Below are 16,254 nucleotides of genomic sequence, written 5' to 3'. Positions count from 1 at the left end.
AACAGTACCACAGAGTCCATTGGTTACAACAACTGAGCTTTTGCTTTTTTTCAGTGCTTCCTTTTATACAAGGTAAAAAAAAAACCCACCACTTTGGTCATAAATCACTTTTTTTTTGACACAACTTTTTTGATTTCCCCCTGATCCATGAAGAAAGTGAAGTGTGGCTTTTGTTTCCCCCCATGGAGTCAGCACCTGTCCCACTCCCCTCCTCCCTCCCTCCTAATCTGCAATCTCACCAAACAGCATTTTTTCGAGCACTTAGCCCACCAGAGCTCCAGTCATTCCACTGACCTGCCCATACACGCATGCAGCTGTACTGTGAGCCTGCCTCACCAGTAATCCGAAGGCTTTTGTTGATGGCCAGACAAAGACTCCTAAGTCCTGAAAATGCTGCTGCCATGAGAACAATCTTGCCTGAGCATACTGAGGACTTTAGAAACACGCAGAATGTCTTGAAGGCTGCTCACTCAGACACTTTATAGCATTTACACTGCTGAGAAAGCCATCAAGAGTGTAATTAATATGTTTTGAGATATATTTTCACATCAAGATGTTGATAATCAATAAAAATGATCCATTGAGCTACCCTAATATATGATATCAGCCTGTCTCAGTCATTTCATACTGCTGGTGATTATTATCCAAACAGGGTCATATCAGCTGCTGAAGTAGACTGGTTCAGAAATGAGAAGGGACTGTACACGTAAAAGATTTTACTGTGAAAACATGCATCAAAAGTCTGGGGTTCAAATTCAGCTCAAGAGTGCCCCCCTAAGGCACATGTTGCAATAACATCATCAAAATCTACACCAGGGCACTCAGCATGTGAGTTAAAGCACTACGAGTAGTAAAGTGGACAAAACTAATCTCGAAAATCATGTTTGCTCACTCACAAATTTTCGTGCCGTGTAAACATTTTAAATGATGATGAATCTGAGTGTATAATGTGTGGAATCTGTGACTACGTTTTTCTAGTTCTGTAGCTTTAATGATCCCCGTGTCTGCGCCTCAAACCTGTGCTTCTTCAGTTATTTAACTTAAAATTTCTATTGCTCATAATGCTAAAACAATACTGATCTGAGATTCTGAAATGATTATCATAACAGTAAAATATATCTATACATACAATGCCTATATTATTAATCAACAAGTACAATTAAAAAAATTACAGAATTTTTGCTGTTCCTTGAGTGTTTTCACCAGTGTCTGTAGGCCCAGCAGTCACTGTTGAGTAAAAGCATGTTCATAAATGAGTAAAAGATTTTAGTCTGAGCTTGAAATGTGTGGGGTTTAACATTTAAATAATCCAACAATACAACAAATAGATATCCTCAAATATCCACTTAAAACTTATTTAAATGAACACTAACTTATGCAAAAAAGAATTTAACATTCACATTAACATTATTGATAATTCTTTAAACCAGTGAACTGTTTTATTAGCTAATATCACAAGCAGTACTACTGAGAAAATGCATTTCATTATTTTACTATCAGCATGACAATCGTGGGTAAATTTACTGGTAAAACCCTCCGTGTCTCTACCAGGCATGAAACCACTGTTCAGCCAAATAATGCACTCTGCTGTGCTTAGCTGTGTTCATTGTGAATACAGCTCAGTAACCACCACACAGTAAGGACTACCAGGGGGTCTGTGCTGCTCTCTGGCTCTGGGCATCACCAACAGATGGCGCATCTCTGACAATGTGTATGGACTCTGCTGAAAAGTAACACCCTGTGTCAGCAGCATAAAAGGCGAACAGCAAGTCTGTCACTGCTGATTTATTGGACACAGCGGGATGCAGTATCACATCAACACCCACATGCGCCCTGTGGAGTCAACAGCATGCCCATGTGTGACAGAGAGCGACGCCCCTGTCACCCTGCTCACATCAGCACCACCCTCATATCCCAGCACAGAGCTCCGTCAAGTCACACAGACGCAGGCACGACAATACAGGAAGTCAATGTATTTTCAATTGCCTGCCATCTCTCTAAATATTTTAAATCGAGAAATCCAGGGCCACAACTAATGATTATTTTCATTATCAATTAATCTGTTGACTATTTGTTTGTTGTTGTTTTAAAAAGAAAATAGCACAAAAAAGTCCATCACTGTCTCCTGGAGTCCAGATAGAAATCTTCAACTAACCAGCCAGGTCTGAAATGTAAAGGTGGGACACTGACAGTGACTTCAAACTGGAATAAGCAGCCAATCCTCACATTCGAGAAGCTGAACCAGTGCTTGGCATTCTTACTTGAAATATATTAAACTAATGATCAAAATGACTGTTGAATCCTGTCATTCAAATGTGTCAGCACTACTTTGATTTGCCACAGAATGGTAGAGATCTCACCACAGGCAAATGCTGCTTTACATGAGCAGAAGTGTTGCTGATACACCAAATAAAGGGGTACAGAGTAAGGCTGCGTGGTTATGATAGAAAAGGGGGTTAAATGTTCCTTTTGTGATATAAATATGTGTAAATTTGCAATTAAATGCTCAGGATACATTGCCTTATTAAACAGAACTCACCATAGGCTTTAAATCCAACAGTAAGAATTAAAAAATATATATACCTTGCAACGCCCTATTCATACGTGTATTTCATTTTTAAAGCAACATCCGGGAGTGTTGTTTCTCGTCCTCTCTAGCTTGACGTTGGCTCATCTTGCTTTCCCTCAGGATGACTGGGAGTGACGCAGGGCAGACGGAAAAAACTGGAGCTTGAGGGGCAGGACAGGGCAGGGAGAACGGCGGTGATGCAGGAAGGGCTGTAGCTTTGATCTCACAGGTTCAAGCCCGAATGCCTTAGAGGACACCACAGTCACTTATGTGTCGTCTTTCCTGCGTGAGACAATAATAAGGCATCATTTCATCCTACAGGGGCGGCTCAGTGTGGATGCGCTCCCAGGTAGGCTTCATCATGCCTTGTTATGACTATTACTATGGATTATAGTGCTTGCTTTGATAGGTGGCTTCATTAACCAAATCATTCAGATATAATAGTGATTTTTTTTTTTAAAAAATTTGAGTCAATTGTGGCGACTCACCTTATTTTTTTCCTGCTTCATTGTCAAGAGGCTGTGGTTTCCTTTACCTTAGCCAATTCCTTAGGCTACTCAGTCACGACATTTTCTATTTCTCGCTTATTTAATCAGATATTTAAAATCTGCTCCTAATGGATAACACATCAATTATTGTTTTTCTTTAGGTAACACTGATTCACGTATCTGCACATGGAAAAGTAGCCTAGTCATTCTGTTTTCTCACTGCACACCGAGTTGTAAGTCTCATCCTGTGGGAGGATATTTGGACACCTCTGTCATTTCAATAAGCCTCCATCATGAACTACCTACGTCGACGACTCTCGGACAGTAATTTCATGTCCAACCTGCCCAATGGTTACATGACTGATCTCCAACGCCCTGACCCGCCGCAGCAAAGCCCCGCAGTGTCGCCCGGGCCGTCAGAGAGGCGCCAGTCCACCAGCCAGCAGCCGCAGCAGCAACCTGGAGGTGGAGGCTCCGGCTTCTTCTCATCCATATCAAATGCTGTCAAACAGACCACAGCTGCTGCGGCTGCGACCCTATCCGAGGCAGCAGATCGGGCAGGTGTCTCCAGCAGTGCCAAGATCCTCCTGGTTATTGATGACCAGCAGACCGACTGGTAAGAGCAGTGCGCATTGCCAGAGCGGTGCCTAGTCTAGACAAAAATGTGTGCCAGACCGTGGGTTGCAGTGGCCTAATATCTCGAAGGTCATATGATTCATCCAATGCTGTGAGATATATGTGTAACAAGCTGCCGGCTTCTTACTCAGATCAGAAACACCTTGCAGATGTGTTTGAGCGCTGATGGTGCCATGGCAAAAACGCAACAGACTTACAGCAGAGAAGCCATTTTCGTTTGACGATCAGCTATTGCTTGCGACAAAGCCATGTTGCATTCTGCACTTTAAAGGCTTATAATTATGCCAATGCACTGGATAAGGGTTAATGCCACCATGATGATGCAAGTTGATGTAAATCGAGTGGCTGTAACGCACGGTTACAGTTACAGTTACAAGAAAGACTTCACCAGTGCACAACAAGACAAAACTGAAGAAATACTGCATTCTACATGTCTTAAAATGACACTCTACAGGTGATAATAAAGTAAGCAGATCTGTGTAATCACCACATTAAAACCCTTCCATCCCACAGAAAACAGTGGTTTTCCCATTCTGTCACATTATGCAGGAGGTGTGAAGATTTGAACACTTACCTTTAGGTGGATGTAAAACCTTCTGACCAATAGTCTGTTGGTATTAATTAGACAGTTATCTCTATACCTGTATACTTTAGGCTATTTAGTTTCTTTATCTTTTTCTTTACTTGATCTAAGATACAACCTATCAACATATTGATAATGTAATAATATATAAGATAGTGTGCAATATATTGCATTGAGCTGAATTTGACATTAGAGGTTTGAAAATATTAGCTGCCAATAATAGAAAAAAATGCCAAATAAACTACTGGATTTAACACCTTGTTTCATGTGCAGGGTGAAGGTTTTCAGAGGCAGAAAGGTCCATGGTGAATTCGACATCAAGGTAGAACAGGTAGGTTTTCATTTGTAACTGCTTGCTTTTTTGTGTTCATCTTTATGCCCTGTACCAGGAGGACAGTTAATGGTTAAAATAAAGACACACATAGTTATTGGACTAATTCATAAGATAACAGAGTGGCTGAGTGTCAGGTAGAGAGATGTTGCATCTTTCTTTTGTGAAACATTTTTTGTGTTTTTTGTTGATGCTGATGGATTGTCTTTGGCCAGCTTAGGTCAAGACTTGGTTATTGACATGTTGTCTGATTTATTTTCCTCTGTAGATGAAGGCAGTGCCATTGGCATTATTACATCTACTATTTATATATATATGATTTAATTATATTTATTGATGGTCATTATTCTCCCTAAAAGCACAAGCAGCCATAAAATATAGCCACAAGCAGCGATTCTGGGGTTCAAGCCAGTACAGCCTGTTAGAAGTTGAAAGCTTCACCAGCTTAAATAAAAATATCCACCAAGTTTGGTGATGTTTGGACAAACTGTCATTGATTTATGACATTAAATGATTCATGAAAAAAAGAATTACGCTTGTGAGACTTACAGTTCAAAAGTTATAGGCCAAAAAGAAAAGTTAATTGTTATAGCGCCACCATCAGGCTGATTGGGGTCATATTTCTTGGGTTAGAGCTTGCACACAACTTCTCACACAAAATCTCATGTCTCTTGAATTACCATGTCACAGGAATTTGTGAAAATATTTCTAAAGAAGAAGAAGAAGAAGAAGAAAATAAAAATAAAATAAGAAATAAGAAAATAATAATAATAATAATAATAGTGAACAATAGGGTTTCAGCTCCACCCCTGCCCACATTGTGCATTCTTTATTGGGTCCTATTTTGCTTATATGTCTTTATTTTCTAAGGCTGTGCCATGTCTAACTCCCTTGAGGAGTCATTTTGTGAGGTAGATCTATTCCATTGTGTGCACTTGCATTTTAAGGTGCTCTGATCAACAACCTGCTTGATACTAATAACTAAATAACTAAAATGATTCACGGTTTCTTCAACAAATAAAAGATGAATCATATCGTAGGATGGGAGCTTTTACTCAGTTCACAAATAGCCCTTAGAATGATAAATGTCTCAGGGACCAGTTCACTAATCAGTGAGTATTGATTGAAGAGGGGACTGCTGCTTTTATTTCCACACTTTAGTTCTCTTTCTTGGCATCCAATTAGGTAAAATATTCAATATTTAGTTTGAGAAATGCGGACAAAGCCTCTCAAAGTGATCTCAACTGTTAATTGTGATCTTTTCGAGTGATAAATCAGGTGTTTGTTGTAGCCTAACAAGCTAGTGAGCAGTAAGGTAAATGAATAAATAGTAATGTGTAGGCTTAAAAGAGTATTAATATGTTTAAGTTGTTATTCATGCTGTCATCAACTCAGTAGCAGTTTGAGGAGACCCTGAAAGTTTCAAGATCTTTTTCTTTGCCTCAGGCATTTTCCTTACCACCTATTTTTGTCCTCCAATTTGACGTTGCCTTGGCATTTCAATTATTTCCCCTGTGGCCTCCTAACAGGAAGAACACACTTCAGATAAAGCCTGTCATATTATAATTATAATTATACCCTGTTCAGCCTGACTCATGTAGAATAAGTAGTCATTCACTGTACTCCTGCACTGATTGTGATTATTCATATTTATATGACTGACCTTCCTATTGTCCTTTTAGGCAGAATTCTCTGAAATCAACCTGGTGGCCAACTCCACAGGCACCTATAATGTGGATATTGATGCAATCAGGAATGGGCATAAGGTTACTAAGTAAGTCCTCTATGAAATATTTCAACTAGTCAAGAAAGTTTGATAATTTGCACTTGCTGCTCATAAAACACAACATGGGTTTATCTTGAAATCTCTTCTCTCTGTATGCCTAATAACTGATCAGTTTGACTTGCAATGCAGTTCAATATTTTGCTAATGTCCCCTGTCCCAGATCCTTTAAGCCAGACTTTGTGCTGATCAGACAGCATGCCTTCAGCATGGACAAGAATGGAGACCACCGGAACATAGTGATTGGACTGCAGTATGCAGGATTGCCAAGTGCTAACTCTTTACACTCTGTCTACAATTTCTGTGACAAACCATGGGTGGTAAGTGTTTATTTTAAGTAATTTATTAATTTAAAATTACATTTTGGATTACAAATCCTAAAGATTTGTGTTTGTATCAGTTTGCTCAGATGTCAAGATTGTATAAGCAACTCGGCCCAGAGGAGTTCCCACTGATTGAGCAGGTTTACTATCCAAATCACAAGGAAATGGTGAGTTCTTTGCCATCTGTTCTCCTTCTATTCCTCCTCCCCCTTCCACTTGCACCGATGAGTATGTCTTCATGCTAAACAACCCTTAAAGGGACACACACAGACAGGTCTTCCCTCTGCATGGATCACATGTTAGGAGGATAATTCACCTCCGTCAATATTCCATCTCATGTAGCAGCTGAGACCAATCTAATTTTCTGAGGAGTGTGTTGTTTTTTGGTGGGGTTTTTTTTGGGGTTTTTTTTGCGGGTAGAGGTTGAGTTTTTGGTTCTCTGTGTGCCAGATCAGTGTCACTGCAGTTACACTGAGACTGTTGCTGCAGAGCCATCATCTCCACCCCTGCAGTCAAAGGCTGACAGTATCGAGTCTGCGTTCAGCCATCAATATGAATCAGAATTTCCTGCAGAAATATAGGAGGGGTGCTCTGTTTTTCACTTCTGTTTGATTTGAAATTAATTGAATAATTGGTGTGTTAATCACTAGAAAAGTATCTCAGAAGTCTGAGTTTGTTTATTATAATAATCTAAATATCTAATCTACAGATTACTTCCCCTCGATTCCCTGTAGTGGTAAAGATGGGCCATGCTCACTCAGGAATGGGAAAGGTAGTACTGGATTACTCAACTTTTTACTCAATTCAATGTGACCACAAAGCCCCTGGGACCAATATGTGCTAACATATTTATGTTTTGAATCTTGCTATCCCAGGTGAAAGTGGACAATCAATATGATTTTCAAGATATTGCCAGTGTCGTGGCACTGACCAAGACCTATGCTACATCTGAGCCCTTTATTGATGCAAAATATGACGTCCGCATCCAGAAGATTGGCGACAATTACAAGGCTTACATGTGAGTGAAATTAGCCTTCAACTGTCTTGGCATTTTGTAGATCCATCAGATAACTAAGGAATCAACACACCAGCATGTTAACAGCAAACATGTTAATTTTTATTTTTTATTTTTGTATTAACAGGAGAACATCCATTTCTGGCAACTGGAAAACCAACACTGGCTCATCTATGCTTGAGCAGGTGGCCATGTCAGACAAGTAAGAGCTCATGGATGGGATGTAATGTGAGATTGTGTGTCATATTAAGTCTCACTGTACTATTATAGCACTGTTTAACATTATATTGCAGGTACAGAATGTGGGTGGATTCTTGCGCTGATATATTTGGAGGTTTGGATATCTGTGCAGTGGAAGCTCTGCATGGTAAAGATGGCAAGGACTACATTATAGAGGTACTAGAAGGCCACATAATGAAATCAAGGGATTCATTATTTGTGATCAGAATGGAAATCCATTAACCCATCATCGTGTTGATTTTTAGGTAGATGACTGTTCAATGCCACTGATTGGAGACCAGCAGGATGAGGATCGTGTTCAGATTGCGGAACTGGTGGTTTCTAAGATGAACCAGGTTGTTCCACGCACTTCAAGCTCTTCCACAGTCCGTGCCACAGCAGGACAGCCAGCACAGGTGCTCAAACCACCTATAGTCTATTCTTAGTCCTGTAATCTCACCACAGTTACACAATTACATACAAACTGTCCCAGCTCATCTTATATTAAAAATGAAAATTTCAACAACAAAAATATGCGTATACAGGTACACATGCACAAACTGTAAAAATACATTTTATTATTTTGCAGACAGTAACACCTATATTTCAAAAATGGAAAAGTGCAGTTTTTATAATGCTTATATTCAAAAGATCAAAACAGGTTTAGGACAAAAATTATGGCATTGTCTGAAAATAGATATCTACTGTATATCTGTTTGGACCAGCATCTCAGCCTTACAGTATTTCTCATTCAGATGCAGGGAGTGAGCTGACATCCACTTCTGACATCTGAGACAAACAGTTCTCAAGGGCAGATGTCAGCCTTAACGGGGGTGTCATCGGTGTCGCAGCTGAGATTTATGGATAATATCACCATGAAGCAACAGATTGAATAGTAATGTGCCAAGCACTGAGTCCTGGGGTACTCCAGGCTTAATAGCAGAGATATCAGAGGTGGTAACATTACAGACAAAATATTAAGCTCTATCTGACAGAAGTGCCAAGATGATTTGAATATCCTGTACTGGCATCATCTAGCAATCCTGCAACGTTGCACACAAATCTCTACAAAGTCTTGATGATCAAATGAAGAGGCCAAACTTTCCACAACTGACATACTTAACACACATCTGCATACAAGGCATACAATATACTTATCTTTGATGTCAAGCTTTCCAGCTGTCTTGTGGTGGAAAGAGTTGATTTTTCAGACCATTATTATTGGAATTACCATTATTATTATTCTCCATCATTGACAAAGTTTCTTGTTCTTTCATTTTTGATATTTACTCTCTGCTTTTTAACTCTTGTGTCCTTTGTAGAAAGCTGTGTCTCCTCAGCCTGTCTCACAGCCCAGAGTGCCACAGGTTCAACAGCGCCCCTCACCCCAGGGTAAGAAGTTGACCTCTTTATAATAACAAAAACATGAAATCATACCGTTTTATTTAAAATCCTTCTCCTTATTTCCAAAGCAGGGATTAAGAAGATGTAATGTGATTGCTGCTTCTGTTTTTCTCCTTTAGGTGGTCCTCAGCAAGGTCCTCCATCTCAGCCACGTCCACAGCCTCAAGGCCAACCTCCTGCACAGGCCCAGCAATCTGCAGCCAGCCCAGGCACTGGCGAACCAAGTGCCCAGGCCAAGGCTAGCCAAGGCACAGCACAGCAACGGCCACCGGGTCAGGGAGCTCCTCCTACCCAGAGACCTCCTTCTGGTCAAAGTTCTCCTCAGCGAAGCCAGGGAGGTTCCCCCCAAGCTCAGAGGCAACAGTCTGTCTCCCAACAGCAGCAGAAACCTTCCCCAGGAGGTCCTGGCCAGAAACCACCAAGTGGCCAACCCCAGCAGCAGAGGCCTGCCCAGCCCCCTAGGCAGCAGTCACAGGGAGGGCCACAGCAACAGAGGGCTCCTGGCCAGCCGGGCCGTCCTGGCGCGCCCACCACCCAGCAGCCACGACCTGCAGCCCAGGGCCAGGGAGGCCCGGGAGGACGACCCCCACTGCAGCAAAAGCCTCAGCCCCCACAGAAGCCCAGCCAGGACAACCCGACTATGGGCGGCTCTCCACAACTAAAGTAAGTAACTGTGTATGATCAATGAGTTGGGATCAGTTCTCTCTAATTTTTCATTAAGTGAACCAAACAAAAGATCTTCTCTTACTTTTTGCCTGCCTCAAGATATGCATGCTACATAGGAAATCTATCCATATTCTTTACTGATATATAAGCCTCCTGAATGTGCATGATGTATTTACATTTTTCAGTCCTTCAACAGCAGTTTCACAAAACATAACATTTCAGAATGTCTGGAGTGATTGTGATACAACACTGATACAACAACTTGCTGAAACTGGCCTGCAGTTGTTCATAATCACAACAAATCTATCACATCTGTCACAGACTACTGAGTGTTCTGTGGCATATTTTTCTACTAATAACTCTTTGGTAAAGGATTTTTAACTCAAGTTACACTTACTAGCTTTAAATTGCTCAGGTGTCAACTTATAAACCATTTTTTTATGGACAATGATATAAAAATAGATATATATAACTATAGTTTATGATGCTAATTACTCTGCATACTGTCAACTTTTACAAATGAATCCAACTTTAAGAAGTTGTTTTCAAAAATGGTTCTTTGATATAGAATGTCTTAATATTATGAAAAATATGTTGAATTATATATTATATAAGGCATTCATTTATGATATGGAAATATATTTTTTGCCATCTTGATGAAACTGTATTAAGTAAAGTAAGACAATTTAAGTGATATTTTATCCAAATTCTCTTTCTTACATAATTGAAAGTGTGATGACATATTTGAACCAATACAATAAATCAAATTCCTAGTGAGTACTCACACACACTCAAACGAATAATGCAAAACAGTACGGATTTGTGTACGTTAATGTTGCAATGCCAAGTGACACAATCCATTGTATTGCTGGTTTATATTTTTTAAAAAAGAAGATTAAATGTACAAAATATTGGCAGTTATAACAAGACTGGGCAGAAAATAAACGTAAACAGCAACAAAAAATAAAGATAGAACACCAAGATACTGAACCATTTATTACAACAGGCTACCATTTAACTATCAATGCTCTACAAGTACACTTACATTCATTCTCATTTCTTAAACGCTGTAGAAATTTCGTTCAGAAATGCCTAATAAACCGACAAAAAATTTTCCCTGCTAAAATCTTTATAACTGCCTCTACATTCTCCAGCTGATGGGATCACTGATAAATGAGTTATTAAATCCTGATTTAGGACTTGAAATGGAGCCCTGAAACACTTCGTCATCAATCCTTGCATCCAGAAAAGTCATTCACTATTCATATCATATTCAAATGATACCCTGAAATGATAAGGTAATACTGAATGACACCAGAGAAGGAATGCGCTTTTGTCATCTTTGATTGAGCCCTTTCTCTCCTTTCTCTCTCTCTGTCCTGCCGTGCTCCAGTTTTTTCATTCCATGGGTTTGCTGCATGACTTTAATAGCCTCTTCCTCTCCTCTATTGCCATTTTCCTCTCTTTATAGCAAATCCCAGTCTCTTACCAATACCTTCAACATTCCAGAAACCCCAGCTCCACGAGCCAGCCTTAGCCAGGATGAGGTGAAGGCTGAAACCATACGCAATCTACGCAAATCTTTTGCCAGTCTCTTCTCAGACTGAGATGGCAAGAGCCCCCCCCCCACTCCCTCCTCCTACTGACAGAAAGATGGACAGGTACACTGAAGGACTGATTCCTTCTTCTCCCAACAAACAAGGACCAACAGGACACTCTCTCCAAATCATGTACAATGACCCTGATATGAAAATGTACACACTACACATTCACTGCCTAAATACGGTAGTTAAAATATTTTAAAATGAACAAAAAAATAGAGTACACAGTAAATTTAGGCACTGAAGTCTGAAACATTCCTTGCCTTGCCTCAAGCTTAAGTTATTCACTCATCACACACACACACACACACAGACACACACACACACACACACACACACACACATAAACACACACACCACAAAAAAGCCTGTATATGCATGAACACACACAAATAAGAAACAAAACAACACAATACTGCTTCCACTTGTTTGTCGGTGCCGTAAAGTCATTGTGATCTTTATGTTCAAACTTTTGGTTGGTTTACCGACCAACCAAACAAATTATCTCAGCACAGCTGCACACATAGGATGTCCAGTGTTAGCTAATGCTAGATCTGCTCGAGCTGTTGACCGCTCATGGTGATGTCTTAGCTGCATGTCAACAGGAGGCAATGGTTGCATTTTCCAACCCCTGACATTGGCGCTTGTAACTGTGTTGTCACATGTAGTTGAATTAGTTAGTAAAGTAGCCTAGTAGGTGTTGTGAGTATGTCGTTGCTTTCTTCTACTGTTTTTTGTCGCACAAGAACAAAAGCCTGGAAGCTCTCCACCTTGAAAGCATGCCTTACACAGACAAGAACGTCAGATCAAATGGAGTTGTCTCAGGGATGTCCAATTGGTTGTGACACTTGTGTGTGGGTGAGGGTCTTCCATTACAATTTTATTGTGGTTGTCTACCATTGATGAAGGAAAAGCATGCATTTTAATGAGGTAGAATGTTTTTATTATTTATGATGCATTTGCACACAGAGTATATTGCAAAATTATACTTGAATTAAGTGACACTGACTGATGTATTGAGTCTATATTTTCAGGTTTATTCATTTGCCACTTGACAAAGCAACAACTCAGCTCTTCTACTCTGGGATGCTGCTGTGTCTGTGACAGGTGTGGCACAGTACAGTAAGATACAGCATAGGCAGGGTTGGCAACTGTTCAGGTACAGTTAGTGAAAAATTACATTATTCACAGACAGTTTAATTTCGTATTCCCTTGACTTCAAAGCAATGTAATGGGAAATGTCTGACTGTAAACCAGCTATGAATTTACGATTTTGCACTCAAGCAACTCCAACCCTGAGTCTGTATCATACAGTGCAGAAGAGTTTCTGCTTCGATATCTGCCTCGGTTTTCAGTGGGTTCACAATCTGTGAGCGGAGGCCATACTCCAAAGCATACTCAGCCAAGGAATGTTACATGTTAACGGTTCATCTATACAATAAAGACAAAATAATGTCCAGGTATGGGAATGTCAACTGTGGGATGCACCTCTGCAGTAGATATAGCACTTGTGACTTTCCTGCCACCCCTCCTTTGCACTGACAACTCTTTCTTTGGTCACTATACTCTGAAAATTTGAAAGTTTCCTGGCACCAAAAATGTCTTCCAGAAGGAGTGCTTTCCATTCGAATGTTGATATAGTATGGCAATATCATGCTTTTTAAAGAAGACCCAATAGCCAAAAGTGTAAAGGAGTCCTGGTTCCCCTGCAGATTCTCCATGCTGCCTGTGTTTATCAGTCTGTTTGTGTAGCCACAGTGACCCCTTGTGCTCAATGGTGCATAAATGTGTGAATGTTGTTCTGTGACTGGTCAAACCAAATAGATGTGCTGTACAGAGCTCTGAGTGACGCAGATTGTCGCCTTTATCCCCTGCTGCTATCTGTGCTTGTTGATATTACGTGTGTCTCTGAGCCTTTTGGGTTTTATTTTTTAATTTTTGAATCACAATTGTGCATTTCTGTTTCATTTATTTTGTGATCACTTCATTTTTTTCTATGAGGCAAGACTATTTGGTGCTTGTAAGTTTATGCGCCAGCTTGTGATTCAGGGCTTCATTTTTAGATTTTACAGTGACTCAGTGTCAGTACATGATTGTCAGATATATCGTGATACATCCTACTGGCAAGAGAATTGGTAAGAGGAGGCTTGTGTAATTGTTACACTGAGTGTGTAATTTATGAAAATGAGCCATGTCAATTAGCACGGATGGTTAAATTTGAGAAGTGTCATTCTGTCTGTCAGAGGCCTCTTGGCCATATTAAGACGAACCATTTGACATGTCAGTCTGAGACTGACAGGATGAGCCATGACAGCACTACAACAAAGTTGTTTTTATTTATTTAAGTATTTGATATCCACAGATATGTTCTTTTTAACAGATTACATTATTAATGGTGGATATATTTGACTGTGAATGTAAATTGTTTTCTTTGTTACAGCTAGTTTCATTGTTTTTTTAAAAAATAAAATGCATTGTATAATCATTGTGAAAAGATTAAATCCTTATAAATTTGAGTGGAAATGATTGTCAGTCGATGCCTGCCAGATTTAAAAACATACATCATAAATGTAAGTGCAAGAATCAAAAGCTTTTGAGGTTTTGGTTAATCAAAAAATAAGATACTGCATAATGTAAATCATGGTGGATTATTAAATTAAATGTAAAAAAAATATTTGATGTTATATGCAATGTTTATATTATATATTATGTGCAAATGAGTATGTTATTAAAACATGCACATGTCGAATAAAGTCTATGACCAACAATTACTGTTTTATTTGTTATTGTTGACTGAATATATCAAGTTTGAAGATCCGTCCATCTTGGAAGCGGGACCCTTCGTCTGTTGTTCTTCCTGAGGTTTCTCCAGTTTTACTTTTCTTATCCAATTCTTATTCAATTCAAACGTATGTTGTACAAGTTGTAAATCTGTCCCACACAAAAAGATTTTGGCCAATAAAACTGACTTGACTTGACTAACACCCAGATCAGGAAATTGAAGAAGAAAAAACAGTTTAGCCTTAAATTTGCCTGTGTTAAACATGTCTCTGTGCAACACTGACAGTTTGTTTTGTTGTCCAGTCCAACTGCTCATCATTGGCACTCTATATGTCTAAAATAAAATACATCTAAAATGTGAGGTCAAGAGGGAGCTTAAACATCTCCACTTTATGTCTAACAGACAGATTATGAAATGGATGAAATACAACTCTAAAGTAAGCACACTTTATGGAGTTGTACAGTGTTTTGCACAGTAGTTATGATCATGGGCATCTGAATGTGACCACAAGGTGGTGTGGGCCTGCAGTCTCCCTACCATAGCCTTCAGTTGTGCACAAGATTAACTAGAGTTATGTAATTCATTTCACATTGGTCTGTTGAGAATTAGAATGTGTATTTATTACATTACATTACATTACATTATATTACATTACATTACATTACATTCATTTGGCAGATATATTTTTGTCCCTAGAGACTCAATAGGAACAATGGGTTGATGTCATCAAAATATGGAAGTGCATCTAGCTCAAATGTGTTCAGTGCAACACAAATCACACACGTTTTTTTAGAAATGAGATCTAAGTAATTCATTGACCTTTCAGTGATTGAACCATTATTATGTTGGTAATGCTACAGAGACATAAGTTTTATTGGAGTTTTGTCTTCTGCTGTGTTATAAATAGCAATGAGGTCTCATTTTCACTGTGTCCTCTGAGATATACATTTTTAATTACACAATTTTGCGTCACAGTCACACAGAAAACACAAATACCAATGTGTGCATAATCCTATTAAACAAAACTAAGCTGGCACACATGAACAAATGGCCCCCTGAATACAACCCGTCATAGTTAGCCTATCTTTTCTTCTTAGAATAATATCCTAATTCATGGTGTTTGAGGAAAAAAACACGTATTATGTTCCAGTATCTCTTTTGAATGCAACAGCTGCAGCTGAGAGAGGCCAACAGTACTGTGCACCCTGCAGTCAAAAGAATGACTGTGTTTCATCACCTTGTTTTGTGCAAATCAATGACTGCTTCTACTGAAATAAATACATTCGAGCAGAGATATTTTACTTTCCCTCATGCCACTGTAAAATGACTTGTCATGTCTAAATTCTTTGGCTGGTACGTTTTAGCTTCGAAGAAGACTCAATTTTAATCACCAAATGGATCAATTTCTTTTTCCCGTTAAAGTTTTCACTGCAGACAAAAGTGTCTGGGGTGCAAAATCCAATTTGCAGGCAGGATGTTATATAGCCCCTCGCTCATGAAAGGTCAGTGAGGTTTTTAAAGCTCTGTCTGCTTGCTTGCATTTCTTATCTAGCTTCCCAGCAGGCTTTTTTATTATTTTATTTATTCTCTCCAAACCAGGGTTGATTAGCAGTAATGATGCTCATCTGACCAGAAGAGATGTGATGTTATGTTGATCTTGTTCCAGTGGAGAATTACCTTAATTTTTTGGCACTTAATATTTGTAACTCAGCATCATTTCTACATTACATACATCTTGAGCCTACAATTGCAAGAGAGAATGACTTTACTAACTTGATAAAAGACAGCAGGAGGTTAGTCTGTCACTAGCTGGCAAACACTGTGATGAACTAAGCCACCCATTCACAAGAAGAT

General features: G+C 39.3%; 1 protein-coding gene across 2 annotated transcripts; it reads left to right on the top strand.

Annotated features, from left to right (window-relative positions):
- The first annotated feature begins 2,611 nt into the window (after window positions 1-2,611).
- Window positions 2,612-14,386, top strand: syn1 (synapsin I). 2 transcript variants are annotated; one of them, XM_044366906.1, is made up of 14 exons: window positions 2,612-2,918; window positions 3,219-3,673; window positions 4,550-4,607; window positions 6,290-6,381; window positions 6,554-6,710; window positions 6,791-6,880; window positions 7,423-7,485; window positions 7,589-7,731; window positions 7,856-7,930; window positions 8,022-8,124; window positions 8,214-8,363; window positions 9,270-9,339; window positions 9,471-10,014; window positions 11,527-14,386. In XM_044366906.1, exons 2-14 carry the CDS (start codon window positions 3,351-3,353, stop codon window positions 11,552-11,554), a joined length of 1,896 nt encoding a protein of 631 aa, XP_044222841.1. In that variant the 5' UTR covers window positions 2,612-2,918; window positions 3,219-3,350; the 3' UTR covers window positions 11,555-14,386. The 2 variants fall into 2 exon arrangements, with proteins under 2 accessions (XP_044222841.1, XP_044222832.1); XM_044366897.1 differs by having other exon boundaries at window positions 11,489-14,386.
- The last annotated feature ends 1,868 nt before the right edge of the window (window positions 14,387-16,254 follow it).

Source organism: Thunnus albacares, chromosome 2 (assembly GCF_914725855.1).
Source record: "Thunnus albacares chromosome 2, fThuAlb1.1, whole genome shotgun sequence".
NCBI classification, from domain to species: domain Eukaryota; kingdom Metazoa; phylum Chordata; class Actinopteri; order Scombriformes; family Scombridae; genus Thunnus; species Thunnus albacares.
This window is presented reverse-complemented; position numbering and strand designations above follow the sequence as displayed.